Source organism: Nanorana parkeri, unplaced genomic scaffold, assembly GCF_000935625.1.
Source record: "Nanorana parkeri isolate BGI_ZX_2015 unplaced genomic scaffold, ASM93562v1 scaffold154, whole genome shotgun sequence".
In the NCBI taxonomy this organism is placed as follows: Eukaryota; Metazoa; Chordata; class Amphibia; order Anura; family Dicroglossidae; genus Nanorana; species Nanorana parkeri.
In genome coordinates this window covers 196662-221352 of record NW_017306422.1, presented here as the reverse complement: position 1 = coordinate 221352, position 24691 = coordinate 196662, and the positions used below count along the sequence as shown (strand labels likewise).

Below are 24691 nucleotides of genomic sequence, written 5' to 3'. Positions count from 1 at the left end.
TATCTGGTAGTTGTAAAGTGACATACCTGGTGGGATCTACTGCCATTTTACTGAGGTATTTGTTCTTTATAAAGGATAACAGCAATCAAAATTAGCAATTTTTAAATAGCAAAGGCATTTGATCTAGATCCCACATTCCCATTATTCACATTATTCACATGGTGAACAAGTCTTGAGGGGGAGGAAAGTTCTCCACAGTGATTCTTAGCAGAACACAGACCAGTATATCAGGTTAAAAAAGATAAAGGATGCTGGAAAGATCATCCTAGAATACGTATCGATTGTATGAGTATGCTGCATTAGCCGCAAGCCAACATGGCCCTTACGTCCTTTCTTTTTGGAGGTGGTGGAATTTGGACTCAAGGCCAAGTGCACCACCATTTTGTCCTGCTTCTCCACATCTTCTGTGGTAATCTGGCTTTTAGTGTATCCAGCCAGACTGTTGGTTTCAGGGTCTCCATACATTCCATCCATCATCATTGTCTTTGTGTGAGACATCCCACATGTGCAGGGAAACTAAAAAGGAGACAGGGGACCTTGATTAGCTGCATCTTACTGTTGAGAATTTATAAACAAGCATGTTTTTTACACAGTTCATTGCATTTCTGCATACAACAAATTGCTTAAAGCATATTAAGCAGCTAATTTATTCAAAATAAAACAAGATTTGTATCATTTAAAAATAATGAACCTAAATTTCAACGGACATTGTGACCTGAATCAGGGTTCATAATGAAATTCATATGTGTGTTTGTAACTTTTTAATTACACATTTAATGAAAAACATTTTTTTTTAAAGCTTTACTAAATGAAGCATACTAAATATGCCAGCATGAGGCGTTTGTTACTTGACATCAAGTGTATATTAAAAATGCAGAGAACAGTTGGGGTCATTTTGGGAAATTATGTCACTAACATGTTTACAAACATTGCTGAAGATATAGTGAAGCATCCGTACGCACAAGCTAAGATCACAGGGCCCATTTTAATTTCTCCATAGGTCTATTCCCCAAGTTAGGATTTTAATTGATTTCAATGATTAAGTCACTTTTCATCACTAAAATTAAAGATTAAATATAAAACAAAATATATAACTAAAGGCTGGAAGGTCACATGTGAAACCAGCCAATCATTGCTTTTGCCTCACTCTTTTATACCCTCTATATATTATTAACCCTGTCATTGTACATTTAGTAAAGCTCTCACAAAAAAGTGTGTCCATAACAACAAAACCAACATTTCAATGGCAAAACATCTGTTACATGTTGCTATGCCCCTATGTTTTCTTACCTTCTCTCTCATCTTTCTCTCTTTTCTCTCTTGTACTGTTGTTAGGTAATTGACAGCAGCATATTCCAGCACCGATAGAAAAACAAACACAAAACTAACCCAAAGGTATATATCAACAGCTTTAATGTATGATACTCGGGGCATGGAGGCGTTTACTCCAGTAATTATTGTTGACATGGTCAGTACTGTCGTTATACCTGAGAAAACAAAAATATCTGTTAATACTAAATTCAAATCATATATTATTATTAATAAACCACATTTACTTTGGTACATCCATAAATTGGAATGATTACAGAGTGGGGAAAAAGAGAAATGTGCTCCCTTATACAATCCAAGAATCATGATACTCAAAAATGTATTTCAAATATAATTTACTCTAAATTAGTTAAAAAACAACACTTTTAAGCACTGACTCCAAATCAAAACCATTACAGCATGAGTTGTACTGCCAGTAATCAAAGGGCCTCATGGTTCATGTAAGATTTCACTGGTGTGCCAGGATTGGTCAATAATATACTTTATGAAGCCAGACTGTAGGAAAGGGGATTGGTCACCAATAGTCGTATGCAGATGATAGGTTAATTACATATTCCATTCTCAGGGCTCCTAATGTATTGGTCAGTTGTGCCTTAAGCTAGCCATAAACTAATAGATTTCTGCATTAAAAATCTAATCAGAACATTTGTTAATGCTTTCAAAGACATGATGGATGACATTTGAAATTTCCTTTGGTTTTAACATTTGATTTTGAAAATAAATGAGTTTCTCAAATGAAAACCACATTTGCTGTTTCATCAAAAGATTTTGTTCATTCCAGAAAAAAATGTAAATCTTTGTGTGATTTTTAAAGATTCAATTGTTCGTAAACAGTAATTGCAGCATAAATATAGCTAACATGTTTGAGCTGAACTGTCTGTACAGAGGATACACTGAAGCTCTTCTTAGTGCCCGTGAAAATTTTATTCCATGACAAAGGTTTACTGCGTTACTGTAACCAGACTATCAAAACCTGCAAGTGAGTTGCAGGTGCTCTGAAACCTCACATCTGCTGATGCTAATCAGGGCATTTTTAAATAATTCTAAAGTCGTAGTGGTTAATTTACTAAAGGCAAATATGCTATATACTTTGCAAGGGAATTTGCACTTTTCAATGGAATTTTCCCTTCGTTTAGTGAATGAGGTGAAGCTCTGCTGACTTCTATAATTCAAGCAAATGTGCAAGCAAATATATATTTTTTTTGTGATTGGATATTCTTTGCAAAGTGAATTTTCACCACGTTCACTAAGCTATGAGAAATTTCCTTTGCAAATTGCCTTGCAACGTAAACAGCCTATTTGCCTTTAGTAAAACAACCCCATAATGCCCACTTAATTTTATGCATGTAATTCACTGCAGCCAAGGTGCAAAGAGCTCTCCACATAGAGTGGTTAGATCTGCTTCCTTTCTCTGTGTTGTGCAACTTTCTCGCTGCTTGATGAACCACCAATCATATTAAATCATATTAAACTTTCCAAAGTTTGGTTAGATTAGTGGCTATGATAAGGCAACTCCACTAAACTTAGTACTGTCACTTGGATACATTAGGTTTTTTGCACGTGAGAGACAGCAATGAGACTACAGCAGTTCTGCCTAAGAACATATCTCCTGTATTACAAACAAGTAACTAAAAGGAACCCTCAGTTTACTAGATTACTAAAAAATGGGAGTGAGGTATTCTAAATTCACCACAGCTATGCCTAGATAAAAAGCTGAATGCCCTGGGCAGGAAGGTCAGGCTCCCTGTATGTATACAAGGTCCATTTATAATGTCTGGGCCCCCTCCCACTCTATAAATTATTAGCAAATAGGAGTTGTACCTGGAAGAAAAAAAGTTTAGATTTCTATTTACCTTACCATCCACTTCTGTCTTCAGCACCTAGACCAGGGTAGCATCACACTTCTTCTAGCTAGATCCTTTTGGAATGCAGAGCAGCCAAAAGTTCACAAGAAGACGCTCTTGCAAAAGGCTAGAATGTCCTCTCACAATATTTTGTCTGCTCTGCATTCCCCAGGAATCTTCCCAGAAGGACAGTGACTTGACTTCCAGCGATGTGCAGTAAGATGAGTATAAATCTAACTTTATTCTATACAGCTATGTTTTGGACCTATTATCTTAGTGATTTATACAGTGGAGGGGTCCAGACAGCATAAAAGGACCTTGCATTTTACTGCAAAGTCCACTTTATTTTCAAGAGTTACTTTCACAAATATGCTATACTGTATATAGGTCCAAACAAGTTTCACATCAACAGCAGGGACATCCTGCACATTTTAGTACCTATTAGAATATAATAGATATATAAGAAAATTAAGGATTCCTGCCTTACCAAGGGAAACTCTGGCAGGTACGGCTCTGCGATCTATCCAGAATGAGACCCAGGACAGCATGACCATAAGAGTTGCAGGGAAATATGTTTGTAGCAGAAAGAAGAAGATGTGACGTCTCAGTGTGAAATTAATATACAGCCGATTGTACCACCCTAGAAGACACATTTACAATTTTTATTATTTTATAATAAACATAGGATTCAATTTATTAGATGTGTTACAACTAGAGTATAGGAGTCACATATACTAAATTAATGGCAACACACACTGAACATGTAATAACCTTGATATAAATTGGATTTAATTTGAATTTTAATGTCACAGATCTACACAAAGTAGTCCATTAAATCGAAGTTGATCGTTTTTCAAATAATTTACCAACAAGATGCTGAAAAGCTTTGGCTGCATAAATTTTACATTGTTTCCTGCAAAATCTCTAAATTAACTCTTGTATAAACAACTGCCAACAAAAGTAACATAAGTAACATAATTGGTTCAATAGAGTCCATGTGTGTTCAGTTAAAGTGTCATATATACACAAAAAAAGTTCAATAGACCATGCTCATGCCTTTATACCAAGCAAAATTGAGTCCCCGTTGTAATCTCCGTAATTTAGTTTTCGTCAGCTGCATATTTTCAGTGATGAAAACTAAATGAAAACTAAGTTAATAGGACTAAAACTATGATGAAAATACATTGTACTTTTCTCTACTGGAGATTTATTCGACAAAACTAGACTAAAACTAAAACAATTCAGATGACTAAAATGGGACTAAAACTAAAATGGCATTTTAGTTGTATTTTAGTAAACTGAATTGTTTTAGTTTTAGTTTAGTTTTGTCGAATAAAAAGAAGACTAAGATTCACAGAAGAGCCGAAGGATCCAGCCGTAGCTTTGGCTGGTCCTTCTGCTCTCTTTGGCATCCGGAGCCCTTCGGTTCAGTCTATTCACAATAGCCCGTAGAGCACCCGAAGGGGCGGGCGGCTCAGACGAAGACATATGCTTCGGCTCGTCTGAGCCGAAGTGTCAGCCGCAGTGGGGCGAACGGCCGGCCTTTCGCACCGCAAATGGCAGCTGGGCGGAGTAACCAGTTGTATTGTCAGTGAGTCAGTGTCGGAGTGTCAGTTGTAATGACAGATCAGTGTCCCCAAATGGCCTGGGGATGCTGATCTGTCATTAAACAATAACAAGTGGGCGGGGTTGTTATTCATAGGCCAGGAGCTGCTAGAAGACTCTAGTAGGTTCCGGCCAACAGGAAACAGTTGGGCGGAGCTAGCCGTCACTGCTAGCTCCGCCAAATTTTTTTTCTTTTACAAAATCTTTGCCTATTTTTCAGATTTAACATTTATTTACATTTAAAAAAAAGATTTTTTCAACTTTATTTTTTTTAATTTACTCTTTTAATTGAATTGCTATTCTGCTACCATTGAGGTACCGAGCAGAATAGCCTAGCTCGGCGGCATTCGGCTATTCACTCACTGCCGTTCAGCCCCCATGTGAATAGGGGTGAACGGCAGCAAGTGAGCTGCCGGAGCTTCGGCTCAGCCAATCCAGATGCTGGATCGGCTGAGTTGAAGTCCTTCTGCACTTCGGCTCAGCCGAACATGCTCTGCACTGAAGTGCAGCCGATGTACGGCTGCTTTCAGCCGCTATACAGCTGAAATCAACCGTACTGAACCAAGTTATTCACTCGGCTGCCTTCGGCAGCTTTGGGAATAACCCTTTAAATCTCCAGTTGAGAAAATTGCAATGTATTTTTGTCAGTTTTAGTCCTATCAACTTTTTTATTCTGTTTTTATTTAGTTTTCGTCACTGAAAACATGCAGCTGACGAAAACTATGACTAACATTTTTAGTCAACGAAATTAACACTATTCAGTACACATTTGGCCAGGCTGATAATTGATTTGTTTGTCTCATTGGATGCTCTTAGTTTCCAATATCCGAGTGGATTTATCCTACATGCCCATTTAAAACTTTCTGGTCACAAATAGATTGTTCACTGCTCTATATGCCCACTCAGTAAATTATGTGTAGATTGTGTGATTTTCTGAAGTGGAATGCCAGACAAACTTGAAAATACCCATAGTATGGCCAAGAGGTATGTGTGTAAGGATAACATATCTTTATTATTTTGTGATTAAATAAAGAACCCTAAAGTATCTTGTTGGAATTTTGGCTGCTGTCTGTAGTTCAAGTTACCTGTGCTACTGTAGAAGGCTAGTCTAGATGTAGTATGAAATTTTTGAATCAGGAATTGAGATAATGAGATCTTTTCATCTGTTTTCAAGGACTCATTTCCTTTTTTCCAGTAGAGCATAAGATCTTCATCGGTGTATGCATCTGTACTTAAAAGAATATTTGAAATTAGTAATCACTAGAGACACCTCATTCTGTTTATTAGAACACAAGAAAACGTGAAGTATACTTTTCAGGTCTTATAAATTATGTAACTGAACTTAACTGCTCAAATCAACTTCTGTGTGCCTGGGAAGGACCCTGGATCCCAGTTTGTGTTCAGCCCTTTACCCTCTCCTGGTCAAACTCAACCCCACTATTTAAAGAACTCCAGGCATAAATATTCTTAACCCTTACAGTGGGACTACCCCTGCACTGCAAGGGTTAAGTGCTCATTTTTGTCTAGGGATGAAAATAACATAGATATACTCATCCGAACATCGAACATGGCTGACTGTTAGACTGGTCTCCTTTCAGTCTTGTTCCCCTTCTGCTTCGGTGGTCTAAGAAACCCCACAGACAGATCAGCTTGAAAGGAGTTGGGGGATAGGGGGGTGGGGCTGGGGGGTAGCACAACTTGTAAAGAATTGTGGGCCCTGTATACAGCCTGGGCCTGAAATTTTGGAATCTCCCCAGGCACACAGGAACTGTTCTACAGATAAAAACCCAAAGCTTTTTGTCAGACCTGATAGGTTCCCTTTACATTTAAGGTGGTAGATTTTCTTTTTTAACAAAATTGGAGTGACACTATTAAAGGGAAGCAACAATGGCAGCCACTTATATCAATTAAAAACTAGCAAAAAAAAAGTGAATTGTTCACATGGGCAGGGGAATATACAAAACACCGCAAAAGTTTCCCAGCACACTTTATTGCTAGAGTTTTGTGCTGCATACTGTACTTTTGAAAATACATGAAAAGGCACACTGATGCCTCCTGCATTAAACACAGCAGAAATTGTCTGGGAAGTATGAACAATTTTTATTTTTCCCAGATCATTTTTTCCTATGTTTAGCCACATTTAGACACGTTTACATGCATTAATATGCCTTTACTTGTGTTTATCTGTGCAAAACCAGGCTAAACAGTCCCAGGACATAGAAAAGCCTTGTTTGTATAAATGCAGCAAGACTGAATGCGCCTAGTCACTGCTAAACGTTTGGGTGTGCATTCAAACATAACAAATCACTAATTGCTTTCAGGTGCATTTAGAAATAGGCTTCAAACACACCTGGAAGCATGTATTTTAATTTTCATGTCCATAGGTCCTAACTAGTGATGCACTGATACCGGTTTTTTGGTATCGAGTACGAGTACCGATATTTTGCTTTCGATACTTGCCGATGCTGAGTACCGATACCAGTGCTTCTGCTGGCATGGAGCCGACTTCCTGAGCACTCAGGAAGCTGGGCGGTGGATAATGACATGCCAGCCGGCTTCCTGATTGCCTGGGAAGCCGGCTCCATGTTGTTTGGCCGGTTCGATTGTGATTGGCCGGGAAACTGGCTTCCCAACCAATCACCATCAAGCTGGCTTCCCGGCCATTCAGGAAGCTGGGAGGCAAGTAATGACCCGCCTCCCGGCTCCCTGATCAGCCAGGAAGCCGGCTCCATGCTCATTGGCTGGAAAGCCGTCTTCCCAGCCAATCAGCATCGAGTCGGCTGTTCGGGCCGGCTCAATGTTGATTGGCCAGGAAGCCGGCTTCCCAGCCAATCAGCATGGAGCCGGCTTCTCCACCAATTAGGAATCGGGAAGGCCCGACTCCATGTTCCCCTACAGCACTGCTGGTCAGAGGAAATCTTCCTCTGACTGGAAGTTACGGTATCCGGGAAGGTACCGGAGCATTTGGGCGAGTATGAGTACACGCCCAAATACTTGATATCTGCACCGATACCGATACTAGTATCGGTATCGGTGCATCCCTAGTCCTAACATTAAAAAACTATCCCAACTATGAGAAATATATAGCAATGCATAAATTGAGAACAGACTACCAGGAGGCAGCCCTCTCCTCCTTAAAATACAAAAACATGCCAGAAGGCCAACATCTCTCAAGACAACTGCTGAAATCCATTTAAAACTAGTAAAAATGAAAATGTTTATATAAATGCAGGGCAATATATGGAGCAATACATAGTTCCCTAGCATACTTTCCAGCTTTGTTGGTGGAGAAACACATTGAGCGTTATCAACTGGCTTGAGCGATGTTGGGCTTCTGGTGGGTTGCTGTACAACTGATTTATTGTAACCTGCTCTCCATCTTTGCATTGTTGTCTCATCGTTTAGATACTTTTGAGTTAGGCCACACACTCTACAGAGGTGCCTTGACATGGTAGTGAGGCTTTACATGTATTTGCAAATGTATGCAACAATAAGCTCTATTTTTAAACTGAGTAGTTGAAACTGTTTAGTTACTATTTCATGGCTAGCTGGAATATGCGTGGGGGAATATTTGTATTTCACATTAAAGGGCTCCTGTTACTGAGAAACACAATTGTGCAAATACATCAGTTTACTAAATAGATAAGTCAGTGGCCCACATAAAGGGGAACCTTGGTCACATTTAAACATGACATACTGTATATGCTCCAGTTTGTTACTAGAAATAACATAGCAGGTTTTTTTTCTGAGACCCTCCTATAACATAATTGTATTACCTGTTGATCCTGCCAGGAAATCTGTTATTTTCCCCTTAACTTTAAAGTCTATTTCCACCTTTGTAAGTGATTAGCATCTATTGTGGTAAGGTAGAGGTGCAGTGATGATGATGTATACATGTGCACATTTTCATGACTCACATTGCAGGCTTTCTTCATTTTTTATTAACTTATTATTAGGCCTGGTTCCTAGGAATTCAAAATTTTCTCCACAGGAAATTCAGGCTGACACAGGGGTTTAATTGTAAAGCTGCCCCCTCCCTGTGATTCTGTGTAACACGATCACTGAACACCAGCTCTGCCTTTGCACACAATACACTGTCCGAGGAGAGGGGTTGCCTCTATGAATACTAATGAATGGGGGGAGAGAGCTCAATTGTAACTTACACATATTGCTTGAAAAGCACAGAAGCGGCCTTTCAATGAGGACAGGAAGAGGAAAGCTAACAAAAAACATACGTTTCTGTGTTCATATACAGCAACTGCATATGCCTGCTTCATGTACAATCGGTGTACATTGTTGGTATATGTTTTTTTTTAAGTACCTCCGCAAAAGGTGGAAATAGGCTTCATGAGGGTTACAATGCCTTTTGTTCTCCCTTGAAATTATTGAGCACACTTTCACCCTGTGTGACAGGGTAGTTTTAGATGGTCTTGTAGTTTTAAATGGAGACAAACAAACAAAAGACCAACTCTAGCTAACACCTGTTAAGCAGTTGCAGCAAACTATGTTACAGGGAGATTCAGAAAAACTAAAACTGCTGGGCTGATGCAAGTTACAGATTGCATGACACTGTATATGTAATTTTTTAAAACATTTTGTAAACAGTCCTGCTTTATCAATACAATATAACACAGGTTTCACAATTGAAACAGCAAATTTTAAAGAATAATCTGCAATGTCCACATACATAGAATAAAAGAGTTCTAATACTCTTGCAATTTAGAGTTTAAATTAAAACCCCCAAAACTGCCGATTTTCCACTATTGTCTGCATGAATTTAAAAAGTCTAAGCATACTGTGCTTTGCTTCAAATAACAATATGGGGTATATTCATAAATGTTCTGCCTGGCTCCCTTTCACATGGTACAAGCACCCCTAGATGGCGATGACGAGAATAGATTCCTATACTCATTAGCACCATCTAGGGGTGCTAGTGCTGGGCAAACGGCCTCCGTCTGGCTTATAAATGTAACAGATTCACTTAAAATACACCATCCATATGAGAAATATTTAAGCTGCCTGTTGCTGGTCTCCTTAAAATCCTGGTTGTTTGGATGTGTTTGAATTTGGTACTATTGAGTCAAAGTCCTGGAGCAATCATGCAACAAACAAAACCAAGGAAATAGTCAGCATTCTTTATTTGTATAAATGTAACCAGGCAGAATATTCTCTGTCCTTTGAGAAGGTGAAGGAAGATTCTAGTTAAGGAACATTTTAGTTGGGAAGTTGTTGGACTTGATGGACTAATGTCTTTATTCAACCTCAAATACTATGTAACTATGTAACTATGTAAGTTGCCAGAAAGGAAGCCTCTGCAGACTATAGTATTCATGAAGGGGACAGGAAGGGGTGGTCTCAAGCCAATGTATATAAGAGGTGCCCTAAAGGAGGGAGTGGACACATGTGTTGTGGAAGGAAGAATGCTGCTACTGTGAGCCGGGGAGAGAAAAGCTGCTGCAGGAATTGAATGACCAGAACCCCAAGAAGGAGCAACTAGCTGCCTTGAAGAGCAAAAGGGGCCAGAATCAAGGATACCTAGCCATGTGGATATTGAAGGGACATTTGTTGCTGTGGACAGTCCTATTACTGCTACGGCCATTGGTATTACACTGGGACTTGAGTGAAATAGAACCCTTGGATTGCTGGTACTTGTTTATATCCAGTGGACTTCGAAGACTGGTAAACTGTGAGTGTCAAACAGGTTGAACTTTTACCATAATCCATTGTTGCAGGTACAGTAAATATTGGAACTGTTGTAGCACCTAGAGATTGCTAGTAATGCTGTCTTGTTGTACCTGCGAATGTGAACCTACATTACTTTGTTGGAGGAAATTCTACAATAAATTACCTGGTTGTCTACTGTGGTGGGTGTTAAACTAATTTTTACCTGCCACCTCTCATAAAGAAGTGAAAGAATTAGTATGGCAACCAGACAACAAACATTTTTAGCTGTAAGGTCAAACTATAGCAGCCGAAATATTTCACTATGACAGTGATCTAGAGAGCTCCGGGCTGGCCGTTTTTCTACTACGGCCGGCCCGGAGGCAGTTAAAAGTGTGTTTTGATTCAGAATAATTGTTAAAAGAGAAGTTACATAGTTACATAGTATTTGGTGTTGAATAAAGACATACGTCCATCAAGTCCAACCCATATAGGTCCACGTATCATCTCATTCTTAGGGATACTGGTATCCCTGAATATTACGGTCCCTCAAGAAATTGTCCAAACGTTTCTTGAACAAATCTACACTCTTGGCTGAAATCACTGCCGATGGCAGAAGTATAGCATTTGTTGTTTTTTACATTATCTAGAACCAACATATATTTTTGAAATTTGCTAATTCCATTTTAATAAGGTAATTACCGTATATAATGCTTGATGTGGATTTTCATACTTACTATTTTCTTCCATCAGATGGTAAGCTCTAGGTATGATTAACTTAATTTATTAGCAGGAGAGATGAGCTGGTGTATAGTGCTGATTGACTCAGAGGATGGACACACCACCACCTTCTATTCAAACTGAGGTGAGATGTCTGGCTTCTGTCAAATATATGCAGTCTGTCAATATGCATGTTGGTAGTGCTGGTCTTTCTTATTAGAATTCAAAGCATTTTCCTCAAGCTAAGTCATTGTCACATATCTGTTTTTAATTAGTTTTTAATCTTTGTTTTATAAGTGTTTAAAATAATATAAAGATTGATATATATTTTTTCATTTTTAAAAACAACTAAAGAAAAGCAGTGATATAAAATAAAGGAATACTCATTTGTATTTCTCTCTTTTCAAGTTTCTGTTTTTATTCAGGCTCATAATCAAGGAAAATCAGATGGCGAATGGTTACTCACAGCTCTCCAGCTCCAAGGAACAGGTCTGGGTGTCCAGAGGAAATCGACTGAAGTCCATATTGCACATTGCAGTCACAGTAATTCTTTAGAGTATACAGTAATATAGAAATTGTGGTTAGATATTTGACAGAACTGTCTGTAAACATGTTTCTAAAGCATTGGCTGATTTGTATTCTGATTAAAATGATTATATTAAAAGTATGAGTTCATTCAATGTGTGTAAAGAAAAATCCAACATTCCCTACCTCTGAAAAAGCAGAAATCTCCTCATTACATTAGTGTAAGAGTCCAGGCTTACTGCGCATGCGCCAAGGGCACGTTGCCAACCCGCGCATGCGCAGAAGACATGATGTAAAAAGGTGGGAAAACGCCCAGGAGGCGCACAGGAAGTGACCTAAAACTTCAATCATTACTTCCCTATATAAGTTCAGCCCAGACACTGCCAAATTGATGGATTATCTTCAGTCTCTCCTTGTTCCTGTGCTAGTGTGTGATCTATTTGAACTTGTTGTGACCTGGAAACCTATTTGACTACTCTTGCTTGCTGCCTGCCATTGACCTCGGATTTGTATCTTGACCATTCTTCTTCTTTGCCCCTTTTGTACTCAGCTGCCAGATTGGAACCGACCCTGGCATGTATCTCGACCATTCTTCTGATTAACCCTTGTGTACTTCGTTGCCAGATTGGACTTGACCTCGGCTCGGATCTCGGACTAAGGCTTGCACGGTGCTCTGCACCCCTGGCACCCGTGCCACTCGGTGTCCACCAAGTCTCTGTCTCCATCTCCAGAGACTTCAAGACCCGAGGTGCAAGGACCCATTTGCACAGGAAATGTTTGCACTCTCTACTGTTATCCCTTGTCTTGGACAACCTTCCATCTTACTTCTGTTCCCTGACACATTCTGTCACTCATTGTCCTGTATGCACTAACTGTATCCTTTATGACGTACTGGCTTTAGCTTTTATCTTTCATCAGCTAACCAGCACATTTTTCGTCTATTAAGCAGTATGGTCACAGATTTTCTCTCCATGCCACCAGCTATGACTGGAAGCTTTGGCTGTCCCTGTATTCCTCTGAAGACAGTTCTGATCTGCCCACATACCCTGTGAGATATCTATACTGTTGACCAAGAATGCACAATAACAAGCTTCCACATAAACATCCTCTAGTTCTAGTACATTCATAAAGTCAGAATATGTATGTACCTGTCAGTATTCAGCGCTAAATGCATAGGAAACTTTCCTTAGTATCATATATACACCTATACCAATGCACTGACACTGTAAGGCACATGCTTTTAAAAAAAATAATGGTAATAAACTTCGAGTTTCAGAAAATATTAATAATAATATAATCACCTCATGCTGTATAAAACATGTCCATCTGGATATACTCGCAGCATAATGTTATCTGTTGTTGTGTCATGTATAAAGGATCTTTTAGAATGAACAAAAAAGACATCAGGCACCCATATCTTCTTTACAAGTCGACTGTCAAATGTCATACTCTTATTGGTGCTGCTTGGGAAAGACAAACGCTCATCCTTCCAGTAATGTCTCAGGTACAGTGTCATAGTGAAGTCCTGATTGGAGAAGAATAAACCTATCTGTTAGTTGTAGGTTATGATTATATATGCTAGATAGTAAAGTCATTGAACATGTTGCAGTTTTGGTGACATTCTTTTTCAAATGATTATAGCAATCAGCATTTACCATATCCACTTCTGAAATACTATCCAGGCTCTCAACTTGGACATCCACCCCAACAGGAATTGCAGGACCTGAGGCAAAGAAAAATGAAAGAAGAACTCCAGTTATAACAGAACCCTCTAAAAGTTATGTGTTACGTTAAATTATTGGCCCAAACGTTCTCTCTTTAAAGGTTAAAAAACAAGTTAAAGCAAGTTAGTTGAAATCTGCAACCAGCAGAGTATTGGAGATTTGGGAAGGTTCTCGGTTAGGTGGCATTAGGTTGGCTATACACTGCTCATGTTTTGATCAATTCCTGCTAAATCGCCTGAAAGGTGGGATGCCCTGTCAGCACCACCAGCTCTACAAAAGGCCATTTAAATATCACCTGAGTTGGGTGGAAGATTCTATAAGGTGCAGTCACTGTTCAGGTATTCAAGCAGTTGTGGGTGCTGCAGCTACTTGAATACAGCCAGACTGAAAACCCCTCCATCCATGCTGTTCTGCATGGATAGGGTAATTGAGTGAATTTATACGCATATGGCCAGTTTAACTTTTCAGTCTACAGGCGTAGCATAATGCTGTAGAGAGGCTTCTGGGCTTTCTGTAGCCCAAAGTTTGGACATAACTTTCAGTGCCAAACATTGTACCCAAAACCCAAAAACCAAAGAGCAAACTCAGTTGAAGCAATAGTATTTGCATAGGATACGCATGACTGTACTGTATGTTGTGGTTGCCTGTGTTTCATGTATTTGTGTAAAAATAAATACATTCCTCTAAATTGATTTTCATTTTCATTCATTTGATATATAAATGATTGGAATAGACTGTCCCTATAGAAACACCAGAAATCATCCCCAGCAACAAACCAAGCTAGGCACCTTGGTCGAAGTATAAATAACACACCTTGGATAACTTTAGACACCACATGAAGCCTTCTATTGTTAATAGTGTCTGCCTTACATCATTTTAGACATAAGCACTAGACATGTAAATTTTGTTTCGTTACGCAATTTCATGAATTTGGTGCATCCGAATATCTGAATTCCAACGAGGTTGAATGCAAATTAATCTGAATGCTCTTTTAACAAAATTTGGGATCATTTGGATTTAATTCAAAATAAAACTAAAAGGGACACGTGTTATCTGAACAATCAGAAAACCCCGTCCGAAACCAAAATGAAATTCTGAAAGACTCAAATCCAAATAATGAAACTAAACGGCGTTCAGACCCAAAACCTGAAAGAAAGAAAAATCTTAAACAAAACGAAAGCAAAAATGTTTTTGATGGCTTACATGTCTAATAAGCACTGACCACTGTTGACCCCTCTGTCAACCGAAATGCACTTTTAAGCCACAAAGGTACCCTTACAGGAGCACAACTATGGGAACTGACATCAATTATCTATTGTCAATTGATGCTCATAGACTGTTACCTAAAGCAGGACTGCTCTAAGGCTAGGTTCACACCTAGGCGACTCCCGATCGTGCGGCAATCCATGCGGTTTTGTGCACTATTGCTGCACGGTTGGGAGTCGCCAAGGTGTGAACGGATCGCGCTGTGGGTGCCATTATTTTCTAATGGCACCCCAGTCACGCCGGGTGGATTGTGCGGTTTTCCGCCACAAAATCCACCCATGCAAGTGAACAAAAAAGCAGCGCGTCATGTGTCGCAAAAAAATGTACTTGAAATCAATGGGGCCGCATGGCAGTCGCTGTGTGCACTAGATCACGATCGCACGTCCTGGGTGTTGTGCAGTGTAGTGCAGGTGTGAGCCTACGCGTTTAATATACATACTAGAAGTAGATGCCGCAGTCCTGTAAATCCCATTTAAACATTTAGTAAACATCCCCTTGTTGGGTTACATTTTTCTCCTGTTACCGGAGAAAAATCATGTTCACAAACCTTGGGCAGTTTAGACATTTGTTTAGATGTAATGCCATTGTAGGTCCTTAGACTTATTGGCCAGGTGGGACCGAGGATCAGATGAGTATACCCTATTTATTTTAGAACCCTAGATCAAAATGAACACTTAACCCTTGCTTTGTGGGGTAGCCCCACTTTGTGCTTTGTGGGGTAGCCCCACTGCAAGGGGCTACCATTTATACCATTCCTGCAGTTCCTCTTTAAACTAAAATGTAAATTAAATTTATGTGCATTCATTTTGCAATCTATTATATTCAGCCATTCTAACATGTAGCCAGTAGCACTTACATTTTTTTTATACTGGACGAAAAGTGCATTTATACAGTTTTATGAAGGGGGGGGGGGGGGGGGGGGGGTAACTCAATAAATAAAAGCTACCATTTTTTATAACATTTCCTAAATTTACCACTATGGGCCCTTTTTAACATCTGTGATTCAATGCTATTTACTATTATTTACCTAGAGAATCTTCTGTACCAATAATAAGTCATTCTCCTCTTGCAGCAGAATCATTGAAGCTGAAACACAATTGTACTAATGGTCTATCTTATTACTGTAAAGCATGTCATTCCCTGATATTCTGCATGGCTTGTTTACATTGGATTTCACATAGATATGAAATCTCTTGAAGCAAGTGGGGCCAGAACAGCTAAACAGCATGTTATAGCATTGTGCTTCATATCCTCACAACAACCTCTTCATAGTGGCTAGGGGAAGGGTGACCTCATGTCATACTGTCAGCTGACACAAGCAATCAAGTAGTGAGTTATAAATCCATCACATTATGAAATCTAAGGACACATTTTTGATACACACAGACATGGACTAACAAGATAGAAAAAGTTATTTCTGCTTGTGTTAGAAATTGATACAATGGATAGTATATAACTGCTATAAAGCAATTTTTTGAATTTGTTGCTATTAAAACTGTCCTTTCCTATCATTGTATAGCCATCTATGACTTTCTGTGACTGCAATATTTTGTGTCTCTATGCCTAGTAACTGACTACAGTCAGTTGGGATTTGTCAGAATGTTCATAATCGTTCACACTGAGGCTACTGTCCAAAAAAAAAATGGAGCCGTTTGAAGAAAAATTAAGCATTTGATCAAAGCAATCACCAAAAAAATATGTTTCATTTTCCCATAAAACCTCATTGGTGGCTACAAACAACATCTCTCTTCCTTTTCCCTTTGAACATTACACAGGGCTAGAGTTTCCATAAAGCACACTAAGCACCAGTCAAAGGGCCTATAGGGGCTACATATATTACAAGGGGCTATATGTTACAAGAGGCACCTACAATTTCCAGACTATCAGAATGACAACTGAGGCCTAATAAATTGGCAGCTGAGTCCTATGAAAATGACGGCTGAGTCATATCAAAATGACAGATGAACCCCAGTCTGCTATTGGAGTGCTGATAGCGCTCCCCTATAAACAAGCCTGTTGCTTTGTTTTACTTACACCAGAGTAGTGACAGCAGGTTCTTTGTAAAAGAAGTCTGCAAGGCCTTGGTTTATACAGGAGAGCTGTAAACAAACCTTAGTTTATACAGGAGAGCTGTAAACAAACCTTAAACGAGAACTATGGGGTAACCTTTTTTCCATAGTTCTCTTTATGGTTACAAGAGGACATATACTAACGTCCTCCCATGACCCAAAATCAGTATATAGCAGGCTATTGCCCGCTATATGCTAAGTGCGCTGCAGCCAGGACAGATCCAGACAATACTGTTGAGATCCACCCCGCTGGCTGATTTACAGCAGGCTCTGCCTATCTAGAGGCAGAGCCAGCTATGCCCACCCCCTCCCCGGTCGTTCCTCCAGTCAGTGCTGGAGGATCGGAGATGGGAGAATGCGTGCAGGGAGTGGCGACCCATAGTCATCGCTCTTTGCAGGGAGATAATTCCGGAAGTGAGAGAGCGGCGGTATGTTTCCGATCACTTCCCCATCAATAGAGCCGACGTGTGAGTTTCAATGTCACACATCAGCTCTAACTATGGGGTGTAATTCACTCACCCCCTAGTTCTCCATTAAGGCTTGTTTATACAGGAATGAGGACAAACCGGCCTCAGCTGTCATTTTTAATATCTGGACCCCAGTCTGTGTTGCTGAAATGCTAAAAAACAGCTCCCTGATATTTCCCTTTGAAAATAGAAAAAAACTGAGGACACGGAGTCCCCAATTTTTTTTTCTGCAGACTCTGTTCTAAATGAATGGAAACTACAGAGGCTTTTCATTCATTCAGAAAATATTTACTATCAACCAGTTTCTGAATGGGGAGAAGCCTCTGTACAAAGTGCTACTCCTCATTGAGAAACTCATGAATGAACAGGAAGTGGTGTAAAGCACTGATATGTACCGATCCTCCACCACTCTGCCACACACAAAGGGGGGCCCCCCACCCCCCTGCTGGCTGCAGCGCTTCACCTCTCCTCAGATCCCCGCTGCATACAGATGGGGAGAGCAGCAGGGATCCAGAGGCGAAGCCCCACTTCTCCATGCTGGCTGGGCCTTGGCTGCGCTTCCCCCCCGCACCTGCGCTTGAGGCCTTAATCGCATACCCCTCGCTACAGCCCTGTACATAGGTAGCATAATCTGCCATGTTGATTGTGCTTCCACACACATGTAATATAACCTTCTCTGACTGAAGCATTATACTCGGTGTTTTTTTTCTTGTACTGACTTTAACGACAGGTCTAACAAAAACTTGTAACTCTCCCCTCATAGTTTAAAAATGTTTTTATTTAACCAACCTAAATCACTTTTTTAATTTTAGGTTGCTGAATATTATATTGGGATATACACTTTCTGTTTCTCATCTAAATTTGAAGAAATGACAGTCACTAACGATGGCATTTTAGAAGTATTAAAAACATTCTGCACTGTTGCTTGTGAACAAAATGTATTATTGGTGATAAAGACCTACCCGATTTACATGCTTGAACCACTGGCGGAACTACCAGGGTTGCAGCTGTCGCAACTGTGACCGGACCCTGGCGTTCAGCCACTTGGGGGGGGGGCCCAGCGAGGAAGAAGAGGGCCCCCCCAGAGAGTCCTGCTCCTTCGCTGCCGCACAGCCACCTGCAGCATGTACGGGCAGCTGTGCGGCAGGGATGGAGAGGCTGTCACCAGGGCGCAGCCGGGCCGGCTTCGCGGAGACTCCGCCGGGATGCATTGCCGTCCGCACGCACACAGACGGGCACAGTTCCTTGCGGCAGCGGCTGCAAGGAACTGTGCCCATCTGAGCTGCTTCTCTCCTATCTGCCTCTTAGCTCCAGAGTCTCAGACAGAGCAGAGTGATCTCTCTGAGACTTCGGAGTGATGAGTCATCTGCAGCGTCCTGTCATTGGGAGGCGCCGCGTGTTGGAGTCCCGGCCGGGCTGAGCAGGCTGCAGCCTTGTTTGTTGCAGTAACATGGCTTAGTGTGTAGTGTTCGCTCTCCCCCCCCTTTCCTCTCTATTCTCCCCCTCCCCCTCTTCTCTCTCTCTCTGCTTGTATTGTCATCTAAAGCAAACTATTGCTCAGTCTTATACAATCACTATAAATTCATGTGATTGTATAAGACTGAGCAATTACAGTGACCCTCTGCAACCCTCCTGACACCCTCTACACCCCTCCTGACACCCTACGCGCCCCTCCTGACACCCTACGCGCCCCTCCTGATACCTTCGGCACCCCTCCTGGGAGATTCCGCACCCCTCATGACACCTTCTGTGCCCCTCCTGAGACCCTCCGCACCCCTCCCGGGACATTCCGCACCCCTCCCGAGACCTTCCGCACCCCTCCCGGCAACCTCCGCACCCCTACTGATTGCCCTCCGCACCCCTCCTGGGACCTTCCGCACCCCTCCTGACAAGCTCTGTACCCCTCCTGAGACCCTCCGCACCCCTCCCGGGACATTTCGCACCCCTCCTGAGGCCCTCCGCTCCCCTCCTGAGACCTTCCACACCCCTCCTGAAACGCTGTGCACCCAGGACCGGATTTGCTCTCCCTGCTGCCCCAAGGCCAGGTTCTTCAGTGCGCCCCCCTCCCATCCAACCAGCCCCCCATGGAGAATGCCAACCGGATAGCGGGGGCGGCAGGGTTAAGATCACTTGTAAAATAACAAGTGGCTTCCATGCTGTACATTTGGCCCGGCTTGTGTAAAGCAGGACTATTTGTAGAAGACAAATTACTGCCCGGCACCCAGAACTCCATGTTCCGGGCGTTGGGAGACTTCAAACCGCTACCGCCCCTCTGCTCCCTGCCGCCCGAGGCCAGGCCTCGGTGGACTTGTGGGGAATCCACCCCTGCCTGCAACCCTCCTAAGACCCTCTGCGACCTTCGTGAGACTCTCTGCACCCCTTCTAAAACCCTCTGCAAACCCTCATAGGACCTTCGGCACCCATCCTGAGACCTTCTGCACCCATTCTGAGACCGTCTGCACCCATCCTTAGGCCTTCCACACCCCTTATGAGACTTTCTGCACCCCCCTAAGACCCTCTGCCGGAGACATCAGACAGGCACCCCGGGAACAGAAGGACAGTACAAAGTATGTAGAAAATTCATATACTATTATTCTGCATTGCTATGATTTGTAGTTCTCAGTAGCGGATGGTATTGTTCTGCATTGCTTATTGTCCTCTATAGCTGGTAGTATACTGCATTGCTGTATATGTTTTGTGTTTTATTGTTTAGTGTAAACAAACTTGGCAATTTTTATTCTGAGGGGGATTCTGGGGGGTGTTGGGGATGCAAGTAGCTGGTCTTGCCTAGAGCGCAAAATAGGCTAGCACCAGCCCTGGCTGTCACCAGCAGAATGTGCTGCAGGCACCGCCTGGCAGCACATTCTGCTGTGTGAGGACGCTCCCCTCTTAGTTCATACTCGTGAAAATGCCCCGATACTAAGCGCAGATACCGGTGGTCTGTAGAGAACGCCAACGTAGTTGAATTTGCTGACCTCAGCATCTGCGTTTGTGCACAGACCGGTATTATCGAGGAAACTGGGATTTATTCTCAAAGTATTTTGTTTAAATCGTTAATTGTGACTGTTAATAATATTCCATCCATCATTTACTGCCATGGACGACATATTATTACAGGTCGGAATTAACCATTACAAACGAATACTTTGTAAATAAATGCCGGTTTCCTCGGTAATCCCATCTGTACACAAGCGCAGATACCGGGCCAGCCTTCCTGTTAACCATGTGGTGCCATGGCGGTTGGGGGGGGCCCTTCATGGTTTCTTGCACCTGGGCCCTGAAGGTTCTAGTTACGCCTCTGGCTTGAACATTCAGTGCTGGGACAAATGTAATAAAGTGTGCTCTTCTCTACCCACTGCTTATCATGGGTATATGTGAGCAATTAGAGCCAATGGCTTTGACCCCTTTATTCAGATTTAAAGATGTGTTATTCGGGGAGTGCAAGTCTTCTAGAATTCTTTATCACTAGTGTTTATTTACTGTATTATGCCCCATTGTTAAAGAGTCCCAGTCTGTCAATGCTCCTGCATCATCAAAAACCCTTTACAATGCTTCCTGTAGTTGCCAGTCGGTACTCTTCTTCCTGCATTAACAGGGTGTTACAATTCTATTATATACAGTATGATTGATATATTTTTATTTGTTAGCTAATCTGTGTTTTGGAGACATCTTATGCCATGTTTGTTATATCTCCAGCATCAAAGAGGATTTGTTCATTCAAGTAATCAGAGCACCTCTATAGCTCTCTCTAAGCTTTCCAATAACTGCTTGGTAATGAGATATACTTTACCCTTCACTCTCATTTTCTAAATTATTTCAACCAGTTAATCTCTTTTTGGTATCTCTACAAACTGATTTGATATCTGCCTTAATCTCTGCCTAGCCTGACACAATGCAGTGCAGTTGTTTTAGCTGAATGTATTATAATAGTGACACAACTGTAACCCAAATATGCATTTTCTAACGGTGATATCAGGTTGTTCCAGTACTTGTTTTTTTCATAACCTGTGATGTAAAAAGATGTTATTGATAAACCCTAATAATTAAATAAGCACAATTATACAGAAAACGGCTAAAACACCAAATTAGCACTGCAGGAATTAATATGAATTTGTATATAACATTAGACAAATATTTTTTATGACACTAGCTGTGGTATGTTTATAATAATTATTTAGTTTATAGTTACAATTGGTTAGTTAAAATAAAACATAAATATTATCGCTGATAAAAGAAAAAAAATCTTAAAAACCATATGCCTTGTCTCAAAAGTAAACCAGATATCCAGCAACTGGAGGAAACCAGTAGGGCTATATTCTGTATGAGCATGTGCAGTTAAACAGCGGGCCTACTTATGTCCATATAGGGAGATTGGAATTTACTGCCTACACAGTGAGCCTACATCTATATAAAGTAATTAGGCTCCAAAAGCTAATAGAAACTGTCCAATAAATTAGAGCAATCCTTATGTTGGTAACCGTAATACATGTGGTCTGGTCATTTTCAGGCTATCATACACTTTCAAAAAGTTTTTGATCATGGAGAGGATCAAATGGATCAAAGCAACAATCTACTACCAACAATCTAGATTGCTTCACAGTTCTGATACTCCTGTTAGAGACAGGCTGGCTTATTCCGGTCACTTAATTTTTTAACCAAAAGCACATTAAAAGTGATTAAAGTTGCCATGTTTTTTCACTGCTTTTACAAGTCAAAAGAGACAAAACGGGTCAAGTGGAGCCAGCTGATCCTGCGCTGTAGTGACTGTTTTTATGCTGTGGAATATAATTTGCCATGCTGTGATCTATCTATATTAATGTAAGTGCAATTTGATTTAATCTATTGAGTCAATAAAAGTTTTTACCCTATGAGCATCCCTTTGTGTTTTGTATGCTACATATTCCGAGGGCAATTAAGGTTGGAGAGCTTTTAAGGAACAGGGTTGAGGCAACGATGAAATCTGTGTAGATGATGCGATCAGCTGTTACCTACGTGATCAAATTGGGATAACCTTTGGAAAGTAGATGCGCTATTGACCATAGTATCATATACTGGCTCACATTTTTTCTGGTGAGTGGGGGAAGAAGGTGTGGGGTACACAAATGGGGTGCATAAAGTATTGGTTACTGAAGATCTAACAAGCATTTTGTGGAAATATTGGATACATTGGACTTATTTATTACTGTTGTTTTTATTTGATGTTTTGTACATGGATGAGAATACACACTGAAGGTTTTGTTATATTAATATAACGAATACTAGCTTGTTCAATGTTGGAATGTATGTTAATTGTTATAAGGTTGAACTTATACACTGATTACTGATATACAGTATATTACAGAGGGGGGCTTAGAAAACAGATTGCTGTGTTAATGCAAGTGACAGACTACATCATATGTCGTTTTTTTATTTTGCCCATAGTTCTACTTTAATCTCTTTATTTTTTGGAAAATATAATAATGTATATATCTAATGCATGAAAATAAAAATCCTTCTTCCTCTTTCCTCCCTCCCTTGATGATACACATTATTTGCCCACAAGTGGGGTAGAGGGTAGAGTAGGAATAACTCTTAAAACAGTTTAGTGTTATAGGAAATATGTAGATTATACTAAATGGTTGCACATTTTGAATTATTATTGCAAAGTTTAACTCAAGGTAATTTTTTATTTGACTTTTATTTTTGTTCCTGCTTGATGTTCACAATTTTCATAGTATTTCATATGCAGATTTGTAGGTTCTCCCTCTAGTCTAGTGTCTGTCTGATGTCACAAAGGTGCATTCAGCAGCATTGCTGAAGGACTGCTGAGGTAAGATTACGGCATAAGGAACTATATTGACTATTAAAATCAGTGTGATGAACAGCAAACTAGTAATAAAAGGGAAGCTCTGCTAAGCAGTTATTTGCCCCGATCACACTGCTTTGCCATTTGTGTGGAGTTTGGCTTTAAAGTGAATGTTAAGTCTTTTCAGGGTTTTTTTTTATAAATCTGTTAGCTTGAGGTTAATATTCGCCGGGAGTCTGTTTAAACAGCCCCGATGCTGGCGACGTACACTGTACGTCGTCAGTCACGAAGGGGTTAATTAAATATGCAGACTCTGCTTTCTGCAAGCATATCAGTTGGTCAACTCATTGAAAACAAAGAATTCTCTATGTGGCTGACATTTTGGGGGTGATTTACTAACCTAAACACACGCACGCACCAGGTGCGTGTGATTTTTACACAGCAAAGCGTATTTATCAACCAAAAAGTCACTATAAGCATGTTTCCACTAATGCCATATATGGGAAAATCATGCACATGACGCATATATAATGCTGCTTCACAGTTTAGACAAAAATGGTTAGCTCGTGCATTTACATTCCTGCATTCATCAATGCAAGCAACACAATGTAGAGCTAATTTACACAACATCACCTTGCAATTCAGGGCAGGGCTTTGCACAACACACCTGCTGGGTGTGTACACACTACAAAGGTGTTTAGATTCCACCCATAGATCATGCTGGGAGGGAACACACTACAGAGGTGTATACATGTTCGTGGTGTGTTTATAAGGTTAGTAAATCACCCCCTTTATGTCAATGGTTGTCAAGAGAGGACAGAGTAACACTACTAAGCCACGAAGAACTCCATCTACTGGCTAATCTACACATCATTACACTTAATCCAAAAACATGTAAGTGCAAGCTCGTAAAATTCTGATAGTCATATATTAAATTTGTTTTATGGTACACATGGCAATAATAATTCAAAATATGTGCTCACTAAAAGTGATCAAAACTTTTACTTTTAACCTTCCTGGCGGTAATCCCGAGTGTGGCTCGGGGGTAAATTTTCCGTACCAAAAGCGGTAACCCCGAGCCACACTCGGACGTCTTCCGGGTCCCTTCCCTGCATGCGCCACCATTTCAGGGGGGCGGAACCGGCGGGAAATTCAAAAGAAAAAAATAGAGAAAAAAAAAGAAAAAATACTGACATAATCATACCGCCAGGGAGGTTAAAACAGTAATCGCCCCACTTGGAATGCTACCTAGTTGTAGTTAATTGAGGTCAAATGTAGGTGTGACATTTGTGCACAAAATACATGACACTATATTGGAATTCCTGGAAATAAGGAGACATAAAGAAGGTGGACCATTTTATTCACGCTAATCACTATCTTAATATTCTTTAACCCCCCTTGCAACAAATCCATCACTGCGCCACTGCAGCTTTTATTTTTCAGAAATCCCCTGCTAATTACATGTCCCAAGATTAAAGAATTTGCATACTTACACTAGATTTATATTACAACCAGTGAAATATATCCGTAATGATGTTACATAAAATGATGATGTTCTAGAAATAAATACTTATAACTCTGAACTTCTTAGCAGAATGATCTGACTAGCTTAACTGCAGTAAGGCAATGCAGTGTACAGGGGTGGGGAGCCTCCATTCTTCCATGGTCCTATGTCTGCAGGTCTTTGCTCCAACAT

The 24691-nt window shown here is 40.7% G+C and overlaps 1 protein-coding gene across 1 annotated transcript in view; it reads right to left on the bottom strand.

The window, feature by feature from the left end:
- Positions 1-204: 204 nt before the first annotated feature.
- The window catches only part of LOC108785303 (gamma-aminobutyric acid receptor subunit rho-2-like), a 48041-nt gene continuing 23554 nt past the window's right edge, over positions 205-24691 (bottom strand). Inside the window, exons 3-9 of the mRNA XM_018554345.1 lie at positions 13340-13407; positions 12986-13209; positions 11626-11708; positions 5864-6004; positions 3661-3813; positions 1291-1487; positions 205-516 (exon numbers count right to left, since the gene is read on the bottom strand). Coding sequence (XP_018409847.1) covers positions 205-516; positions 1291-1487; positions 3661-3813; positions 5864-6004; positions 11626-11708; positions 12986-13209; positions 13340-13407 — 1178 coding nt within the window. The remainder of the gene's footprint in view (positions 517-1290; positions 1488-3660; positions 3814-5863; positions 6005-11625; positions 11709-12985; positions 13210-13339; positions 13408-24691) is intronic.